Consider the following 22,918-nt stretch of genomic DNA (forward strand, 5'->3'; position numbering starts at 1 on the left):
ACGATAAATAACATTCTGGAAATTGCACAATACCTATCTTCCAATTCTTAATCCAATAAATTCTTCAAATACTTAAATACCAATCCGTCATACTCGACCAAACACTGTCCAAACACTGTCACCGTCGTTCCGCTTTCAACTTTTATCCGAAACTCCATTTCACCCTCAGAGAACCTATTCGAAACCGTACTCTTTATCCCAAATGATCATTTCCTCAAAATCAAATATCTTACAATTAGTTATTAAAAGCTTTAACGAAATTTCTCAAATAAATAATCGGAGCTTCGTAAATTCTTGTATTAACCCTTTGCACCCCTTTGTCGAGTGTGACTCGACATCAATTTTATTCACAGGTACTCCTATGTCGAGTCACACTCGACATTTTTGCAACGTTACACGTGTATGACCCTTTTTTGTAAATAAAGAAAGTGAAATTGCTACAGAAAAGTGTGACTTACGTGTAATAAAGCAATTGTATATATTTCTTCCTATCAATCGATTGTCCTTTGAAGTACATTTTAAATAAAACACTTAAAGTAAGGAGTTATTGAAAAGAAAATGAAAAAAGAATTTAGAGTGTAAAGAGTTAATTCTTTTTGCGTTATTTAACAATCTTATGCTCGCAGAAAATTCATTTTTAATATGTATTTCGCTGACAATTCCAATTTAGTTTGAAGAATTTTTCACACAAATTCGAATTAATTTTTCTCGTCACTTCCGTAGAAAAAATTCAATCTAACCTTAATTTCCAAAACACTGATGTTCAAAATACAACGGCGAATATTTTCCATGAAAGTGATGAGAAAAATGTTTTCAAATGCAGTAGAATTACGATAGTTCGGCACTATAGTGCTCTATGAACGTCACTTGTCTACACTAATCTGTTAAAGGGAGAAACTCGCGTAACAGGTCGAAAAAAAAGAGGCGAAATACCTCTACAGTTTGTAATAATCGAAAAAAAATATTTTCTACTTTTTCAGATGTCGAACAAAGTATCCTGAAAGTTTCAAAACGATCTATTCCATAATTTCTCAAAAATTGCCTAATTTTCAGCGAGTTACACGAGTCTCTCCTCTTAAGAGTGCCTTTACAATCGAGTGGCGACTGAGAAGCGACATTGAATAATCGTCACTTGGTGAATAATTAACGAAGACAGAGAACAGATCTATGGGCCTCCATAAATTTCTTCACCACAGTGAAATCGAGAATACATTGAACATTTAAATAAAATAGAATACTTTATTTCTACGTTAGTTTGAAAAAATTTCAAAGATCCGATTTGCAACCTTTTCTACAGCAAAATCACCGAGTGCAAAGGGTTGAAACGTATTACTGTTATAATTAGTCCGATTTGTGTCATGTTTCGACTCATTTTCATCGGAAGAACGCTACTATATCGACTGCAGCCATTTTTAAAATTATTTTTTTCAGTTTCCCCGTATTACACAGCCATAGTCCAATAATTCGGCACTGTCGAAGTCCCAAGTGCGCCGAATTATCCGGATTCTACTGCATATCCGTATATTTTTGCAAATTTATGTGAAAAATTTCTTGGAATTTACGTGAAAAATTTTTCAAGAGAAATCGGTACACAAAGGGTTAAGGGCATGAAGTTCACTGGACAAAAGTCGTCGATACTACTGCAGCCGCGTTTCCATGTGCAACGAGCAGCGTGTACAATACGGCTTTTCTTACTGTCGGCGTCCAATGGCGCGGCAAGGTCGTGTGCATTCGTATGCTAATCGCAGACAGAGGAGCAAAGAGAGAGGACGAGAGGAAGAGACTCGGAACGATACCGGAGACCACCGACCGATAAACGCGAACGAGGATAACGAGATTCTGTAAAAATGCCCGCGCCACGCTAAATATAGCCGGTTAATTGGCACTAATTGCGAACGATCGGCCGCGTGCCACGACTTGGAGCGGGCTCTGATCGAATTTGGAAGCGGAGAACTCTGCCACGGTCTCTTAATGGGCGGAGGGTGCTGTTGCTGTCTGAAAAATGGCGACTGTTGCGTGATATTTCGTTTTTATCCTCGGTTAGTGCAATTTCGTTACGTTGCGCTTGATACGGTTTGTAGTAAAAGTTTCTAGATTCAGCTTACAAAAACATTTGAGACATTTCACTTATTTTAAGAAAAGCTCTTCTATCGTCTTCCATTGAGCCATAATAAAATGTTGAATTCAGAGTACAGGAAATTTCGTTGCACACTGTACTATTGGGTAACTAATGGAACTGTTTTTTTTTTTTTGTGAAAAAAGTAGAGTAAAGATGAAGTAATTTGGTTATGATTAGGATTGAGTTTCTAAGGAGTTGCATTTGTGGAGCAGATTATGGTTGAGGTATGATAGAAGTGAGTTACATTTCAATTTGAACTCTTTGAGAGTGTCTTTTCTATCACTCCCTGTATTACCGACGTGTTTTTCTGTGAAAAAAGAGTAGAGTAAAACTGAAATAATTTGGCGATGGTGTTCAGGGATTGAGTTTCTAAGGAGTTGCATTTGTGGAGCAGATTATGGTTAAGGTATGATAGAAGTGAGTTACATTTCAATTTCACCCCTTTCAAATTTTTTCAACTAATTTCTTCTTGTACGACACAGTATTGAAACATTGCACACATGCTTACACATTAGTGTAGTAAATTAAAAATTGGTATAATAAGAGATTAATAAACACCGTCGGTGAAAAGTTTGGAAGCACTTATCTTATTAAACCAATATTAATTCCTCTCCCAACGTTTTCATCAGTTTAAATATTACATTAGGTAGGTACACCGAGCTGATGTTAATTTACTTTGCTTCTGCAAATTTTAGCAGTAAGAATTTTCCGTTCCTCTATCTTTTTTCTCTTATTTTTGATCCACTTCTCTAGTAATTCTCCATTATTTATGAAGTCACTTGAAATTTCGTCAAATTTTTCTCTTTTTGACCCACTTTCCTAATAATTTCCCATTACTTACAGCGTCACTTAATACTCGACTATAGAAGGTGGTAAAGACTTAATTATAAAATTCCCCCGCGTCTTATTTGATTAACACGAGAACTACATTAAGATTTAATTGACTGCATGAAGTTTGCAAATGAAGTTAACGAGTCTTAATTATTAGCATCACGGTCTACCGAGTTTCGCGTCGCTGATTCGGTTGCGACGTTTGTATGATTTTGTTAGCAGCTTTTGCAAAATTAACGGGTTAAGCTTTCGCGCGGCTTTGTAACAGTCCGCGTCACGTTTCGTTCTGTCCATTGGATTTGAAATTTCGTCGAAACGAGACATCGGGGATCGTATTAATTTAATAATGACGCCTGCCACGATAACAACGAACGAATGCAATTTCGGAGTTCGTTAATTGAATATGTTTACAGTTACACCGCTGTTACGTTTCGCACCCTGCAGATACGCAAAATGGCAGCGCGAGATGCTCTCGCGAACTTTTGATTGAAACACTGATACGTAAACGATATTTTCTTTTTTTGTAGAAAAAGAAAAACAAATGTTGTACGTACGTGGAACAACTGATTTGAAGTATATAATTCTATTTATTCGTTCTTCAGTCGTGAAACTATGCTGCCGGAAATAAATCGTGGAACATATGTGAAATAAATAATGACCGACTTTGAAATTTGTTAAAAATAATCGTTCAGTGACGATAGAAATTAATTGCTAATGTAAAAATCTGAAATTTGTTTTGTATGATGTTTAAAAATTCACCCAAAAATTGGGATTCTATCCTGTAGAGAGCGAGGAAAAATTGGTTCGATTAAAAATCAAGGTACTACGTGAAAAGTACCTTGATCTTTAAAGTTGCTTACTTTGTATCTATCAAAATATTAGAAAATCACCTGGATTTTTCGATATTCCGAAAAGTGGTATACCACGTCAAATTTCTATTTTAAAATTACACAAAGATTGAGATTGAAATATTACTCCCCTAGAAATTTTCTTTATATGTAGTTTATACATACGAGACGAATCTCCAATTAATTTCGTTTAAAATCAACATAGCAGGGACTGTACCTATAAAAATTACCCTAATTTTTAAAACTACATTCCATCAAAGCTTCCATTCTTTTCTCATCAACGCACTACAGAAAAATTACCCTAATTGTTAAAATTACGTTCTACCGAAACCTCGATTCTTCTCTTGTCAACGCAAACATCACTCTAGTCATTTCGATTTTTTTCTCGTCAACACACTACACAAAAATTACCCTAATTATTAAAATTACGTTCTACCGAAACCTCGAATTTCCTCTTGTCAACGCAAAAATTACTCTAATCATTAAGGTTGCACTATAGTTTTCTCTCTCATATTACATCGATAAATGAACATGTCGATTCCGAGAAGGTTTTGAAGGCTTCGCTCGTGCAATCAGCCCCTAATTATTCCCCGTTGTTTGCAATATGAAGATTGGCCCGGAATCGTGGCGATTTTAATGCATTTCAAATTCAAAGCCGTTGGAAAAAGTGCGAGTCCATGTCGCGGGCGCAAAAAGCCGGAAAGGAGAGCGTCGGGGTCCGATCGAACGTTCCGGGAATACATTAGCGAAAAACTCAATTACCGAGGGGAACAATAAGAAGGAAGCGGGTTCCTTTTTGCGGCGCGCGATAGTCGAACGAAATTATTACTCGGCCGCCGCGTTTCTTCGCCCATTACCGGGGCAAACTAACTTCGTATCCGCTCAGAATTGCAAATCCCCCCTACAGGCGAGCTCTTTATGTATTATGGATTCGAGGCCTCCGGATGGCCGGATTTGTGAATGAGATTTAATTGATTCGCCCCTGCGGGACAAAAATCGGGCCGGATAGGCGACGATGCACGCGAAATGTATGGAGAACACGTTGCTAATCGTGTTCGTTTGAGGAGAGTATGGATTTCGCGGGGGTTTTAATGGAGGAAGTGGCTTTCAGATGGTTCTCTTTGAATCGAAAGTGGAGATTAATAAATTTCTGCTGTTTCGAGAGGTGGGAATCGTTGAATTTTTAAAGATTTGGGGTTCAAAGTGTTCTTCGATGATCAAATAAACGTTCCTTTTTTATGGTAATTAATTATTTTGTAACTTGCATGTTGTTGCTCCGAATTGACTGTATTAAGCCTGCTACTGTATAATTTAGTTCCTTTGCGATTGATGTTTTTTTTTTTTCAATTATCCCCAGCAACGTACTGATTCAGGTAATATTAATATACATCATGTAAAACGTGTATTTAATTTATAACATACACTGGAAAATGTACCGTTGTTCCTTTCTCTATTTTAAATCTCATCCTGTCGCCAAACTTCCTTTTAAATTTTCTAGTTACTATACACTCTCTCTCTCGTTTAAATTTTCTTCTTCCTAATCTACACGCATATACCTGCAGGGTGTCATTATTATTAATCGCAAAAATCTCAAATTTTGCAATAATCTTCATTTTTTCGAGATTTCTTGTCTATCGTTTAAGCACTCTGTTCTAACCGCTGTAAATAATTCTTAATTTACTCTTTGTCTTGCGTGTTATTCTGTTATTTCTCTGTTTTCTCGTTTTATTTTTCTTTTTCTTTTCCTCTTCTTTCATTTTCTTCTTTATTTTGCACTGTACAGTATACCACTGCCCTGTGTGAATTTCAACGCCCGTATACCAAAGGGTTCTTAAACCCGTTGATTAACAATCAGATAAATAAATTATTACGTACAAACTGTTATACATACAAAAAAATTTACTCGAGCCATTGTTTACTAGGAAAAATTTCTTCTCTTCAGTTTCTCTCAGAAATCTACTATTTCTGAAAGAAGTGCTGAGGAAATCCAGGTTTAGTTGTCCCACATTAAATAAAACAGATTGCTGGCATTATTTACTGTCTCAAAATAAAGTTAGCACATTTATAATTTCATTCTCGTTTAAAAATACTAGCCAATCACTTTCTTTAAGAATACCATTGGAAACTGAAGCGATGACATTTGGCTCAACGTAATGATTTAAGAAAAAATCGCAAATTATTGCATAAAATAATTGAAATTATCGCTATTGTTAAATTGAAATCATTAGATTATCGTTATTATTATCATAAAATACCAAAACCGCGTCATTTTTCTTCGTTCTTTTAAAACGCGGGAGGATAGATCGCGCGATTTTTCGACGAACGTAGAGAATAGTCATCGGGGAATTTCTAAGGGAATAAAAAACGCGTGCACCTTATGACAGATAGTATCGACGTAGAGACGTTCCCCTGTTCTTTATCGCGGAGCGTTTATCAATTTACAATTCCCAGTTCGGGGAGGCAGCGCGCGGAATACCAATCGCGCACGCGAAAAACGCCGCTTGAATCCTCGGTTCGCTCGACCAGTCGGTTGCTCGGATTCACGATAAAAGGAGAGTCAACCTTTTCGATCAGGTGAAACGCGATCGCAAGAAGGACTTTACGTAGCCAGGGACGTTTGCCATTTTTAGGGACATTATTGGCAATTCGAATGCTCAGGCCTCGTTTCAATTCACTCGCGGCGCAAATCGAATTACTGAAGTACCTTTAATTTCTACCTTCTTATGCGACTATGTTTTACCAATTTTTTTTATACTTCTCCGATTTCTTCGGCTTTCAATAATATTCACTATTTTCTTCTTTTTCAAATGTACAGGTATCAATATTTAATAATATACCTACTTTAATATTTATTTTGCTAGCTTCAATTAAAGTTTGTATTTTTTGTCGTTTTAAATGTTATTGAATATTTTGTTTGACGTTTATTCAAATATTGTTCGATCCTGATTGCTGATGAAGAGGAGGAGAAAACATTAAGGATAATTTTGAAAATTTCTAGATTTTTAGAAAATTTGGTAGATTTTTATTAATTTATGTGAAATGTGTATATAATAAGGACGAAATTAATAGGATATCTTGAAATTCTAATCATGTATAATCCTAAGCACAGATACTTTTAGCATAAATTCCAAACGCCACACTGAGAGTCCTCAATAGGGAACGACAATCATGACTAAACACCGAAAAGAAAAACAAGATAAGAACCTCAAAAAAGAGAAATCACCAGAAACAATTACGAGCAAATGTACCAGACCCTATAAGAGTAAGAAGAGTGGCAAGAAACGATTGCTGAAATCTTGACGAGAGTGAAGATAAGATCCGATTAAATCGGCCATTCGGAGAATCGTGAAAACGCAGACACGCGAATAATTCCTCGAGACTTCTGCGAGCGCACACGCTCGCGATATTCTCCTCTCCTCTCGTACTTTCGTCGGTTCGCTCCCGTCTTTCTCCATTACCACGAGGCCGCTAACTCAATTTGTATGCGACTGCGCGAGCCCGCCAAATGCACGGCCGCTTAAGGTCAGCGGCGCAGTTCCTAGCCGAGTTCCAGGCTGGTGCACGCGGAAAAAATCCGCTCGATCAAGCTACTCTTTTTCTATACGTCTCTGCCCGCCCTTCTCCGGCCAGCAAACAGCGAACAACTCGATGGAGCAGCTTCATCGTTTCGTTGTCCCTTGGCAATCGTGTCTACACGTAGAGTGACTTCAGGCGAGTCTTTTCGAATTTTTCTTCGTGTTGTCGGTACTCTGAAAAAGGAGTTGTTTGGACGTAGGATGAGGACTGTGCAGCTTCATAGTTCCGTTGACAGTTGAGCCTTAGAGTGGTTTCCGGCGAGACTGTTCCAATTTTTCTTGGAGTTATTAATGCTTGAAAGTAGCTGTTTGGGTGGAGAATGAGGACTATGCAGCTTCATAGTTTCATCGACACTTCGGAGGAATATTTATGCACTTTTTCTTTGTCTTTGTTGCGTTGTGGGCGATAGATTGTCTTTTCGAATATTCGTCGCGGTCAGCAGACTGTTTTACGGTGGCCTCACACGAAGGCCACGCCACAGGACACTGCGTACGCTAGGCCCTGAAGTAAAGGTACTCGAAAGCTTCACCTTAACCGCCAAATTTACGACCTCAAGCGTTCTAACATATATTTACACGCTTCAGTTTGTAAAATGCGTCGAAGAATCGAAGCAAAGGAAAGACCGTTTTCTATGCAAAAAGACACACCCGGAATTACTAATTAGAATTTAGTTGTGTCCATTCTTCATCAAATATCCAACCAATAAGAAATGACTTAATTTGGCTCGACGGTAGACGCACAGTGACAATCAGACAGAAACAAGAAACACTTAAGGCACGGTAATTTTGTAGAATAATCACATAGTTTGACTTATGTATTTGTAATCTTATTATCCAGTACGAAATACAGTCCATATGTACTTTTCGAAAGGCTTCATTTGACTTGTGACAAATTGGAAGTCGCGTCGTTACCTGTCGACGCGTAACAATCTTATTAATACTCAAAAGGAGCTGTATTGACCGAGGATGAGGACTATGCAGCTTCACCATTTTATTGACATTCGGTTCTAGAATGATTTCAGAGAAATATTTAGGTGTGCATTTTTTTTTTTTTTTTTTTGGCTTGTTAACCCACAAAATAAGCTGTTTCAATCGAAAATGAAGACTGCGGCTTCATAGTTCCATTGAGAATTTAGTGTAGACTGACTTCAGAGGAATCTTTATCCATTTTTCTTCATTTTATTAATCCTCAAAATGAGTTGTTTCGGTTGGAAATGAAAACTATGCAATTTCATTAATAGCAATCGTATGTAAAGCCCTTTTGCATCTTTCTTTGCCTCGTTAACCCTCGAAATGAGCTGTTTTGATGGAAAATGAAGACTATACAGCTTCACAGTTTATCGACAATTTAGTGTAGATTGATTTCAGAGGAATATTTTGCATTTTTCTCCATCTTTTTAATCCTCAAAATGAGTTGTTTCGGTTGGAAATGAAAACTATGCAATTTCATTAATAGCAATCGTGTCTAAAGCCCTTTTGCATCTTTCTTTGCCTCGAAATGAGCTGTTTTGATGGAAGATGAGGACTATGAAGCTTCGTAGTCGACAATTTAGTCTAGACTAACTTTAGAGGAATCTTCATACATCTTTCTCCATTTTATTAATACTCAAAATGATCTGTTTCGACAGAAGATGAAAAGTCATTTCACTGACAATCGAGTCCAGAATGATTTCAGAGGAATCTTTATGCATTTTTCTTCATCTTGCTAAGCATGAGGACTATGTGGAAGTATGAGAAGTTTACTCAAGTTACTCGGAGGGGCTAACAAAATTTAAATAACAACGAACGTGGTGAAAAGAGGATGTTCTTAGTGTTCATTTTAAATACGATGACAGCATCACATCATTGATGCAAATTTGTTGGTTATTCAAGGTAGAGGCCACTTCACGCGGTGGCAATAAAGTAGGTTAATAAGTCAGAAGGGGGGAAAGACGTCGCGGAATGTAATTTCCTAAATGAAATCAAAGCGTCTTTCTAGATCAGACTTCAACTTTTCATTGAACATAAATCGACGTAAATTGACACAAATTTTCATTCGATATAAAAAGAAAATATTCCGAGAGAACGGAAGATTTATCGCGAGCTTCTCGAAAAGAAGAGAAAGATAGAACTTTTTCACCTGAAAAATATCAATTACACAAACGAGAACATAATTTTTCATTCGATAGAAATACACTTACTATACCTTTTCTTTCAAATTGCAAGTTTAGGGTCACATAAGCCTTCTACGGTTAAAATTAGTGACCACAGCGGAAGTAATCAGTGGGACAAACAAAAGAAGTAATAATAATTTTGCATTCGGTAAAAATACACTTGCTATACGTTTTTCTTTTTTTTAACTGCAAGTTTAAGGTCCCACGCACCTTCTAAGGTTGTTAATGACCAGAACGGAAGTAATCAGCGCGACAAACAAAAAAAAAAAATGTTCTGCTACACTGCAACATATTTGACGCTGATCAATTTTCATTGATAATTATTCAATACCAATCGACGTTCCACGCACACGTGTGCAATCTTCATCCTGCTCATTTCCGCTGCAAATTCACTCGCCGAAACGGAAACCCGCGATCACAGGGCGTAGTGCATTCGGAAACACGGTATTTCCCCATGGATGCTCAAAATCATCCGGGTCTGACGTTAATGCAACGACGTATCGAGGAATGGCTTAATCATATTCCGGTGGCAGCGGAGTCCGGAGGCTTACGCACTCTACCGCGGCCAATTGTGCTCTTAATCCGCCCACGCGACCTCGCTTCCACTCTAGTACTATGAATCAGCCCATTGATTGAATCTAGCGCACCGTGAACTGTTCCAATAATATATATATTGTTATATGCACAGGGTGTTTCAATTCACGTGGGCGTAACTTCAGGGATGGCTTCAGTGCGCTAAAATAAAGAAAAAATGTTCTTATAAACGTGCACCCGATGCGACCTTGTTTCCGAATTATAGCCGTTTATGTTGTCCAGTAATTCTTATCACTCTGTTGACTGCTTGTTTTAATTGCTTACAAGTAACGCTTCTTATCTCGCGCACGACCTTCTGGTCTCCTATGTAAACACTATTTTGTTATTTGTTCCGATCAGTTTAACCTCTTCAGAGACGATTTTCTTTAACCCTTTGCGATCGGTACATTTCTCTGGTTGGACTATCAGCTAGTCGAAGCAAATTTAAATTTTCAAAGTTATTTTTGCATAGTTTATTTATTATATATATAAGGATATTGAAAAACAGAATATTTTGAAACTGATACATTTTGTTTAATACATACTAGTTATAGTGCATAAAAATAAAACGTTTTAATTTTTGTAATTTTCCAAAGTATGATACTTGACAAAACAAAGATCATGCCGCCATAGCGGCGACACCGATTTCTAGAACAAAATTGAAATGCCGCCACTATGGCGGCACCGATCGCAAAGGGTTAAAGTTAGCAAAAATTGATCGAATTTTTTACGTATAGTTGGGGCCACGATATAGCGAGGTCGTAAATGAAACTCTCAAGAATCGGCACCGATTGATGTTGCGGCACTCAAGGCCGTGTGTTGCAGTCTGTTTGAGGGTTCCAACAATAAACGAATGGTAGCATATGATTTGGTACTTCAAGTAGAAAATGGTATTTCATTTACAAATGGAAAATATGTTAATATTAAAGCTACACAATCCTTTTGCATTTTCTATCTGCATCTTGTAACCGTACTTCCAAATGCGGCTTTTCCCAGAAGAAAAAAACCCTAAATTGTCCTAGCTGAACTCAATTTTCAGTAAATATATTAGAATCAGTTTGACTTTCGCTGGATAGAAGAATTCTTTGTACGGTCCTGACCATGGTTTCAAGTACTTATCTGCTCGTATCTCTGTCAATTTTCGGGTCCCGGCAGCTAAAACATGTTTACTTTGACGTCTGACCGATTTTACGACCTCGCTATATCGTGGCCCCGACTGTAGTTACATTTATATTCATGTTCAATCGATGGCAATTAAAGTACTTTCCTTAGGGGATTTTGGGAGATTGTGGTTTTCATATTTTCTCTATGGCAAATATTGGAATTTTCGGAAAATTTAAAGGGACGCACACACTACCGGCCAAATGTTTGGAATCACTGTGCGTTGCAAGTTGCACAAAAGTTCCCCAAAAAGGTTAGCATTTGTAATAAGTTTCCAACGAATTTTTTATCATTCAAATAAAGAATCAGTAGCAGATTCAGTATTAATGTAAATTGGCAGGTGATTCGAAACTTTTGGCCGGTAGTGTATGTGTCGGTGTCCCTGAAGAGGTTAATACGTGTTCTTGGTGGTAATAGCACGTATTTAGCGTACTGAATTCATCCCTGAAGTTATGTCCACATATTTTGAAACACTCTGCCTAAGGTACGGAGTGCGCGAAGAATTTAAATAATTCCTCGTACCCAGCTAAAGTCGAAATTGCAGAACGGTTAAAAAACTTATTTTTGTCTTCGAAAAGCCGATTTCGAAAATGAAGAAAGGAGTTATTGCAAGTATTTCAAAAAATTATTTTCTTCTGTATAAAATGTGTGTATCAGGTGCCTTTTCTTACAAACTTCAATGTTCATTTACGAAAACTTAAATACGATTCTCGATTATCATTCTTTCATTTGTCGGGTAACTAAGGAATTTCTTCGTTGAAGAAATATGCCGGATTTGAGTCGATAGAGTCGTAAAGATTTAGTGAAAAAGGGCTACACCCGATCATTTCTTTGGGTTTAATTAAAGGTGGATTTGTCGATACTTGATTAACGAGTCGTGGAATATTGATTTTTAGAGAATTGTGTAGATGAAGTACCTACGTTTTATTATTGAGATGTCAATGGAGAATAGATAACGAGGGTAATTACTGGAATAAATCGAGAAATTTATAGGCTAGAACGACGAAGTTTCTGTATTTTGAGATATTTCACGAGAGTTATTCCTGTTAGCTAAACGTGCAATTGATGCACAAGTACTGTACCAGGGATATAGGGAGCTTTGTCTACTGCATCTGGCAGGGATTTACTGTAGCAATGTATCTGGAACGTAAAGAGAAGCACGTTTCTTCTCTGTAACATCGATATCTTCCATATCTGTAGTCAATAACATTGTATCCATTAACAGAGTACACGGAGATAAATTGTAAGTTTCTTAGAATATGCAATATACATTTAAAAATGGTTTCGATTACAATACATCGAAAATTCCTTGTAATTCCGATTTTTCTGTTTATGTTTATGAAAAATCTATTCTCTAAGGAACAACAGCCAAGCTCTGCCCAATGACCCAGAGTCCACTGTTTATACTTTCGCAATAAAAAGATGACATAAAATCACCATGGATTTGTAAAATAATTGGTGTTCAATCATATTTAACACTTTCGTGACCAGTAAGACGCACATATGTATCTCGCTTGAGTACTCTAGCAGAGATTGATCTGAATTTTTAAAAGAAATTTAACACGTGACTTTTTCTGTTTATCTTAACATACTTCGTATATTGTTCTATACGTATATACTTTTCTTCAACGCGGAGGAAATATGTATATATACGAATTTTAATGCGATCCAGATAGAAAATTATTGAAACAAGAATTGTCAAGGAGAAATGCATGTCTGGTTTGAATATAGTCACCGAGCATGTGCTACAGCTAGTGTCTCACGCCTGTCGGCTAAAGTCAACGCTCGGCCGTAATGTAAGCCTCTCGCGGTCGTTAACTTTTCGTAAACTTAAAACGAATCACGCGAGAAAGGGTAAATCATCATAAACCTATAATACACTTGCAAAAAGATGAAATTTACGAATGAGTCACTCCCGTGAAATCTTTAACCCTTTTTCTGTTGTTGGCTTTGAAAAGTTTCTTGCATTCTGTTGTTAGTGCTTTTTGACACATTTTCACTCTAATTTAAGCCTTGATTCCTGTTCTCTGCGTACTTTCACCTTCACTTTTAAAGCGGTAAATTTCGAAATATTTTTTAAATTTGCCGCCAAAATCTGCCGCAGCGAAAGGGTTAAGAAACCAAAAATTGAAGCTAAAATATAACTTCCTAGTGTTGTTGGTGCTTTTTGACACATTTTCACGTACTTTGACGTACTTTCACCTTCACTTTTAAAGCGATAAATTTCGAAATTTTCATTTAAACCTCAAAATGTTTTTTTAAACTTGCCGCCAAAATCTGCCGCAGCGAAAGGGCTGAAAAGCCACAAATTGAAGTTAAAATACAACTTCGTGGAGAACGACAATCGAAGAATTTTACCGTCGATTATACCTGCGATATCAGATGACCGTCCATAAAATTCAGCGACTAGAGGAAAAAGCGTTGAATTTCGCAGCGAAGAGTCATTCTAGGAGTAAAAGGAGCGCGGTAAATCGAAGGGAGGGTAAGGATCGTATCGGGAACAGTTTCTCGAGCGTCTGCACGCGCCTCCCCTTCTTGCCGAAAGATTTGCAACAGTGCAGCCGGTCGCGGTGCACCGAGCTCTTCAATTATCCCTTATAGGAGTGAGTACTTGCTGGAAGAAAATGCGAGGCAAGAACCGGCTCGGGACCGTAGACCCCCTACCGGTTTTACTTCGCCCTACCGATCACTGGAACGGCCCAGGCTCCTTCCCTCGAATCGAACCCGAGGATCCCCTCGTTAATTGCCGTGACATCCTGAAAATCATGCGCCTCCAACGACGCTTTACTTTCTACACTCTCGTGTTGCACGAAGGAAAAAAGGATTTTTATTTGGTCTGAATTCTGGCATTTGTTAAACCTACTTTTTCGCACTCTCTAGGCAAACCGTTTGTGTCCAAGTCTAATTTTTGTACTATTCTAGGCTGGCAAAAAAATTGGAAAAAATTCGTTAAGACAAATGTTCAACAGTTTTTTCGATCGAAATGAAAATTCGTTTCGAAGAGATGCAAGAGTGAAATTTTATTTGGATCCTCAGTGACCCGAATTGTGTACGAAGGGTGAAGTTCCGTGATCACTTTTCTACCTCTTTTGTGTGTAATTGGTTAGATTCTGCTGTTTTTGTTTTACAGTGGGGGCGAGAAGTACCTATTGACCCTTTCATTCTCGAATTATTTATTCGTACTTTGTTCGTGTTATGTGGCAAATAAGTAATTCGTGAAAATATTTTGGCACTTGGGAAACGTTCAACGACTCTTTTCATTCATGTTCGTCTGACAATGAGAAAAGCATGATGTACAGGGTCCGGCAAAATGATTTGAAGGTTTTGTTAGGTAAAAGCTTTTATTATAAAACTAAAACTAAAACTTAACTAAATCTATTATCTTTAATGAAAAAACTATGAAGCATACACATATCTTAAACAGATCAGATGGACCCTTTTTGCCGGACCCTGTAGTTACACGAGACTTTAGGTGTAATTAAACTTTGGGTATAAACAGCATTTGTTTCGAAATGAAACACATTTAGTTAATATTTCAGTTACAGACCTGGCACCAAGCGATTATCACCTTTTCAAGCATTTGCAAAATTTTCTTGATGGTACAAAACTGGCCTCAAGAGAGGCTTGTGAAAATGAGCTGGTCAAGTTTTTTACCAATAGGGACGAGGACTTCTTCAACCGCGGAATTATGAAATTGCCTTCAAGATGGACAAAAGTTATTCGAACAAAACGGCGCATATTTGATCTAAATCGAATAATCCTAACTATGTTAATTTCATCGTCGAAATAAAGCGGAAAAGCGCTCAGAACATTTTACTTAACCTAATATTTATTTCGAATATTTTGTAAAATGACCCTGCATATATATTTTGCACGCAGATCTGTTACCTTTACACGTAGAATCACTTTCTACCCTATCACTCGTTCTGAGACACTCTGTGTATAAGTTGTAAGTGTAAGTGATATAAATGAATACTAATTCACTTAAGGGTTAAATTCGACAGATTATTATTACACTCGCCTAACACAAGAATCTAGGGAACCTTCGTAATTCACAGCGCAGGGTATTTTCTGTAGCTATACTTTAATCACAGTATAAAGTTATTACACTTAAACTAAGTTTGCAAGTGGTTACTTGTTGTTTACTTCCTTCCTATACGACTTCTCGTATACGTAAGACTACATTTGACGAAGTCGTTCGAGAAGGCCTGTTCCAAAGGATTGGTTCACCAAAATCCGTTACTGTTTGTTTACAACTACCTCCTCGACACTGAAAAATTCTCAAAACAGATCGAAACGTCCAACAAGCCAAACCAAGCTGCCCGCGAACTTCGAACTTCCCAGGAAGAGACTTGCAATATTCATCCGCAGCATCCTAACCTTTTCCTCCTGGTGTATACGGGCGTCGATCAGGGCTCGCTTCAGAAATAGATTCTAAAATTCAATCGAGGACGAAGGAACGGCTACATAAAGGCGTAGATTGGCTCGGCTATCGATACGGGCGTGGAGAGCCGCGGTCGATCAGGCCCCGATAAAACGTGGCTTTCGTTCGAAACGTGAAACCAGTTCGACGCGAAAGCGTGCAAGAATCAGCGTGTGTGCACGCGCGCGCGCTCACAGCCCTGACTAACGATCTCCTCCGCGGGACACGATATCTCGCTACTCGAGATCTCTCTTTCTCTCCCTCCCGAGTAACCGTTTCGCTCGGCTCGATCGTAAAACGGCGGACACATTGTAATCGGAGGCAAATCGGGATATCGCTTCCGGTCGATCGTAAAATCCAGCTCCTCTGATTCTCTTGAAGAACGTAGAACACAGAGAGAGAGAGAGAGAGAGATAGAAGGGTTCCAAGGCATGAGAAATGGGATCTAGCGTGCAGGTTGGATGACTACGCGAGTGCAGAGTAGAGCTGTTCGAGTACGTACTCGGGAAAAGCGAGTCGAGAATATACTCGGTTCGAATAACCGATCCGATCCGAGCGCTTCTGAGCCGCTGATTCGATTCTTCTGAGCAATCGAGTAGCTCGAATCGAATTTGTGGTTCGGGAAGATCGAAATTTCCGAGTTGTCCTGCTACTTCGAATACTGTAATCTGTATTAACGCTAGGTTTACGGAAATTTCTTGTATAGTTATTAGTTATATATAGAAATTTCTTGAAGTATATATTACTTTGTATATGTTCGGAAAAATCCGTTTAGCCTTACCACCTCTGTTTAGTTAAAGATCTAAATGTTTATGATACGTGACAAAAGGCCCTTCGGTCCCAAGCGGGGTTGTGGACAATAATTAGGGCGTAGACAGTGCTCTTACCATCAAGTAGAAAAGCGAACCTTCCTTGTGTCCAATAAAAAGTTTATAGTTTAAAATAAGGATTATTAATTATTTAACAACCAATAACTCCCATAATCCAATATCTGTCTCTACGGACTCGCGTCGAATTGACGAGTGAGAAACCGCAGATTTTCTTTAAGAAACTTATTTTATTTAACACTAGGTTTATATACCTACCTCTACGGACCTAACGAAACCGCAGATTTTCTTTAAAAAACGACATATTATTGATGGTCTCAATATGTCCACTTTGGAAGACGGAAGAATTGTAGCTGACGTACTGTTTCTCTTGAAAATTATTAGCAACGTTATCGAATGTCCACCCCTACTCGCTTTAATCAACTTCGATACCTGCCCTCGTCCTTTGCGCAAGAGTCCTGTATTTAAACTGGATTCCTTCACAACGGTTGCAAGATTCAGGGATCTGTACGTACGCAAACAAGCTCACCGACAGGCTCGATTTGTTCTTTGGCACTGCGGACAATTGTAGGCAAACTTTAAAGAAACTTTAGCAATTATCTGCGTTATGCATTGTCACTATTCGACTTTGTCATTTCATTGTACCATTGGGCTCATTTTGGGGTCTTTTTCTTTTAACGAGTGCTATGTAATTCGAAAGTATTTAATTCGATATAAGCATCGTTATTCTCATTTCCATGGATTTTTACTATAATCTATACTGTGACATAATCGCATAAAATTTTTAAAGAATTTTATAATAAAAATAAACAAGTATCGAGCAGTAAATTCTTAGGTTATCAAATGTGAAGGAAAAAATTGTTACCATAAGTTTTGCCTTTGCCGGTGAAAATATGATAGTCCTGCAATAGTCCCAACACTGTTTACTGCTCGCACTACTATCTTCAACACTAGATTTACGGACATTTCTTATATACCTATCTCCACGGACACGCGTCAAATTGACGCCTGAATGAAACCGCACATTTTCCTTAAAAAGCAACTTATTTTTACTTAAAACACCATGTTACACACTATTAACTTATAAATGACACTATGTGACATTGTATATTTGTGTAAAATTTATAATAAGCATGAATGGTAGGAGAGAAATGGGAAACGGTTTCTGTAGTTGTCCTTGTGAAATTCGAAATGCGTCAAAATGTCGCGTCCCGTAAACCTAGTGTTAAGAAAAGGTGTGCAATAATAATTACTTTGCGATTAGAGCTACCCAATTCTTTCGAGCCACTCGATTTTTCCGACTTGTCGGATCGGTTCGAATTTCGAGCCATTTTTTGTGGATGATGAAGGAGGGAAGATGCGAAGGGAACGTGGAAAAATGGTGATGCAGGAGGAAATGGCGTATGCACGCGGCTGCAGATGACTTTTTTTAGGCTCAGCTGACGTTGCGAGGGATCTGGGACTTCTTCTTGGAGTTTAGGTTCGAGTTTGAAGGACTTGAGAAGTTTTAGAAAGATTGAAAGTTTTCGTTAGTTGTGATATATTTAATTCGTTGTTGTTACTTTTTTTAGAGTGATAATTTAGAGTAATATTTTTCGGCGAGTGCAAAAGTTTAAACAGGTTGTGCTGGATCATGGAGAAAATGAGAAATTTTAATAAAATTTAAATTGTTTACATAAAATGTGTCAGTGATGTTGCTTCGTTTTGAGAAAAATTTGTGTTTGAGTCCGAAGGACAGAGTTGCTTCCAGAAGTTTCAGGAAGATTGGAAGGTTTTTTGTAATATTTCTTCGTTAATTGAGGTATCTTCTACTCGTTCTGTATTTTCTTTTTTAGAGTGTTAATTTAGTGCAAAAGTTCCAACCGATTGTGCTGTATTAACGAGAGAATAAGAAATTTGAATTTTTCTTCGTTTTGAAAAGAATGTGAAAAATGGATCGATTACAGTGGTATTATCAAAGTAGGATATCTGAAGTTACCGTGCAGAACCTGAAAAGCAGTAATTCATTTACGAAAAGGAAGCAATTAGTAGGAAATACGAAAAACGACAGAACTGTTGCACTCGGGATATTTTTTCGTTGGTTAAGGCACATTTTGTCTGTTCTATTCTTAGCGGGAAATTATTGGTTGACTATTGGAAAAGCTTTCATTGAGACGTTAGGAAAATAAAAGCTCGATTTCACGGATTACTTAGATAAAATGCCTCGTAAGAGGAGAACGAAAAAAGAGGAGCGAACGGATGAAGATTAAGTGGAAAAGGGTTGGCTGAGAATTCCCATTGAGGAAAAAGAAGAAGAAGGAAGAAAGAATGGAGAGAGGGGAGAGGTCCTGAATGATGGGATTAAAATCTTCGTAAGAGAGAAAGAGGAGCTACGAAAATGAAGGAAAAGATCGAAACTGACCAAAAATTTTCATCCAAGAAAACAGGACAAACCGACAACAAAATCGTCGACAAAATTATATCACCTCGTGTAACGTAAAATGCAGGATTTCTAATCATTCGCAAATTGACGGCTCTAGTGCTTATTTGAGTGCTGTAAAATTCTGTTTTCTTTTCTTTAAGTTAATGCAGTTCTTGGAAAGTTATAAGTTAGTCTAAATTTAAAAAAGGATTTTCTTTCCTCCGTGAAAAATTCGACTTTTCGAATTACTAAATCTAGTAGAATATATTACTTGATTTGATTGGTTAAAGATTTCGAATGCTAAAGATCGCGATATAAATCGCTGTCTGACTGATAAAAATCACGATCAGTAAAGATTAGCGTTCGTTTTTGAATTAAAAGAAAATAATACATGTAATATAATTTCCATCGTTACTAATGACCACTTCCCAGCGTGATGATAATTTGTGGATTCCGTTTCTGTAGAACGACTCATCTTTGGATCTTGAGATGACACTTTCCGGTAGACCTAATATTTTGAACCACGCTACACACACTACCGGCCAAAAGTTTCGAATCACCTGCCAATTTACATTAACATCGGATCTGCTGCTAATTCTTTATTGATTTGAAATTGATGTTGTGGAGATCAATAACACTTTACCTCGTTTCAATTGATGGAATGGTGAAAAATTCGTTAAAAAATGATTATAAATGCTACCATTTTTGGGGGGAATTTTTGTGCAACTTTGCAATGCACAGTGGTTCCAGACATTTGGCCGGTAGTGTATGTATTTCTGCCTTGTATTCTCTTCTTTCGTAGAAGGAAAATTGTCACTCTCAAACTTAATCGGTCAAACTTACCCAATTCGAACAGATACAGAACAAAAACTCAAGGCACAGGTATGTCATTAGATACTTCATTCTGCCTAACTCAGAATCTTCGTCAATTTCAATGCACAAGAAGAACATCAACACTCGAAAGTTTCATTACTCGTCAGAATAATGGAGACGAAAATAGCAAGATTTCCGAGTCTCCCGCGAAGAAAACCAAAGAGCCGAAGAAAGCAGCAACTGCAACAACCTAACCAAAAACGAGGGAAAAAACGAGCACGAAGTTAACAAAAACGTGAAAGAAACAGGCGAGCGTAAAAACGAAGGATGCAACGAGGCTCGCGAGGAAGAAGAGGAAGAAGACGGAAGATCGTTAAGGTGTACACGAGAGAAGAGGAAGCGACGAGCGGCGATGAAGGAGACGGAGATGGAAGAGGGAGAGGCTGAGCTCCGGCGAGAGGGCCAAGAGAAGAAAAGGAAGAAGCCGAAGGAAGGACGTAGGATCGTGTTGGGGGCCGTACCGCGGTCCTCGGGCATTCCCGATCATTATTCCACCGGCTTGCCACGGGGAGGAGGCCAGGCTGACCTTGGTACGAAGGCATGACTGACCTTGTTGCTGCTACATCCGAGAAACACTGTGTCCCATCCATCATGCAAATGAGCCGGTAATGAATATCAAACGACGTTCTTGCGGTGAATATTTTTCCCTGGCCGGATACATGCCGGGAATACTCGGAATATCCCACGAGAGGAGGACTCCTCGTGGACGTTGCATCGAGGAGAAGGTGAAAACGTTGAGAAAATAGACTGGAGAATAAACGGAGTGTCGGATGTGAGCTGTGTACAGAGACCTTTTACGGAATGCGCCGAGTCTACGCTGTAAAGTAATGTTTGGAACAATGGTTCGGTGAAGTGAATCCTGCAGGTGAGGGATTAGCCGCGTTCTAATGTAGTGGGTGATCAAATTATTAGGATCGCAAGAGTGGAATTGATGGTGCGCTTTTATCTGAGCAATTTTTGCTTCTAACGTGTCCTTTCGGTTCACGGGTAACCAGGAAAATATGTCACCCGTTAAGTGGAATTCAAAGCTAATCGAAAATTTCCTAATATTTGACAATGTTAAAATAAGTGAGCGAAAGTAAGTTGAAAAATTACAAATCGCACTGTCGCGAACGAAGATCGGCAGCACAGAATGGCAACCGTTCGATCTCTCAACGGTAATTGAACAGAGGCAGAATTGTACAGAGTGTCACTTCTGTATAAATGAACATTTCGATTCGAAGAACCTGAGAATCCTCTTCCAAAAGAAGATTACACACTTGAAATTCCTCACCAGTTCCGGCAAACAGCTTCACAAAAATCCGCATTATAGAAACCTCACGAATCTCATCATTCCATCCACCCATTCCGTGTACCATTTCCAACCATAATGATACAAGCCCAACCAAACATGAAATCTCCACGTTTCCAAGAGCTCGAATCACGATCTATAAATCCACTTCCCTCGAACCTATTTTCCCCACGTATCGAAGAAGAATCACGTTTCGACGTAGCGGAAACTAGGTTGGACTCCATTCTCCACCCTACAATTTTCCCGCAGCGTAAAAATGAAACTAACAGTCTACAATAAAACAAGAAAAAATAGAAACAAGAACTCACCTTGTGTGCAAAGGCAGAGTCGTCTTCTTTCGTCCTCTTCAAACTGCTCATATTGTCGTAGTCCCTGGACGTGTAACCGTAGTTTTCAGTAAACACTTCCGCCGGCGGTTTGTAATCCCGATATCCGGTCGGCGAGGGTGTCGTGGTCACGGGTTGACCCGTGGTACCCGGTGTTAAACTGCTGGAAACAGCCTCCACTTCGAACACGTCGTCGCTCATACTGTCGTCGCCCGTCATGACCTGCGGATGAAAAATCGAGCGGAAATGTGAGCCAGCAGTGAATTATGGAGCCATTGATACGCTTCTGCTGCGGTGATTTGTTAACCTCGTCGAAATTGAAGATCTTACGGCGATTCTTAGACGTTGAGGGAATGATAAGAACAGCTGGTTTGTGGTTTTTCGTTCTTTTGTGCTTGCATTGTTTAAGTTGACGTTAGTTTAGCTCGGTTTAGGATGGTGCATCGTTGTTTTAAGGGTAAACGTGGGAAACTGCAAAAATGTAATTTTTTAAGAGAGAAGAAGACCAGTTTAAAATCACCTTTGTGGGTGCTGATTTTATGCAAACATAACTATGCAACTTTCCTATATTGTATGATGATGGCGAACAAATTACCTGAAATTCGAGAAAATTGCGGTTTGGTAACTTTATCATTGGACTGACGATGTGAATGTGAATGCAATTGTTTCAGTTGTAGATTTTACGTAATATACCTATATTGAAGTTACTTAACACTGTTTTGTAATTATATGTAAATATTGAGGTAATTTTGTGTAATAAAATTGTCGTGAAATGTTGGCAAGACATATCGAGGGTACAGAATAATAGAAACATAATGGATATTCGTGTCCATTTTCTTTGTTGAACAAACATCGCGAATACAATAAAACAATGTATTAAAATCCAGTAATCAAAAATCCCAATAGAACCTCTGAAAATCTACCAACACCACATCATCCAAACGTATTATTTCTCCAGTCAGAAAAAAGAAGAGGAATAATACCAACTTTTATTTCCTTTCATGCCTCTCGTACAGGGTACACGAAAAAGTTTACACATTTACAGCTTCCATCCTTTAATTTACCAATGTCTTCTGTAATCACATTGAGAACAATTCTACAAATAGAACATTTCAAGACAAAAATTACAATTAACACCAGTTCCTCCAACAAACCAATACCAATTCTCACTCAGCATCAGTCCCTCCAGCAAATCAATGTCAACTCTCAATCAACGCCAATTCTCCCAACAAACCAATACCATTCTCAATCAACGCGAATTCCCGCGACAAACCCAAATCTCGACATAAAATCTACATCTGCAATACAAACTCTTCCCAGAGAAACATAAAGACACGTTCGGCTACTTTATTATCCCTCGAGAAAATTTCGAAGAAAAAAGGACTGTCCCATAGTGGAAACGTGTTAACTCAAACCAGCCATCCAACCAATCACCCGACACAATGGAACGTCGACCACCTACATGGTGGTGGGCCCAGTTCGAGTCGTAGTTACGCGAAATTCACGAGACGTTCGAT

General features: G+C 38.3%; 1 protein-coding gene across 1 annotated transcript in view; it reads right to left on the reverse strand.

The window, feature by feature from the left end:
* The window catches only part of LOC108571009 (ras-related protein Rab-37), a 177,311-nt gene extending 155,691 nt beyond the window's left edge, over positions 1–21,620 (reverse strand). The window contains exon 1 of the mRNA XM_017932976.1: positions 21,384–21,620. Within this exon, the coding sequence (XP_017788465.1) occupies positions 21,384–21,620 (237 nt within the window). The remainder of the gene's footprint in view (positions 1–21,383) is intronic.
* Between the last annotated feature and the right edge of the window lie 1,298 nt (positions 21,621–22,918).

This window comes from Habropoda laboriosa, unplaced genomic scaffold (genome assembly GCF_001263275.1).
Source record: "Habropoda laboriosa isolate 0110345459 unplaced genomic scaffold, ASM126327v1 scaffold97, whole genome shotgun sequence".
Taxonomy (NCBI): domain Eukaryota; kingdom Metazoa; phylum Arthropoda; class Insecta; order Hymenoptera; family Apidae; genus Habropoda; species Habropoda laboriosa.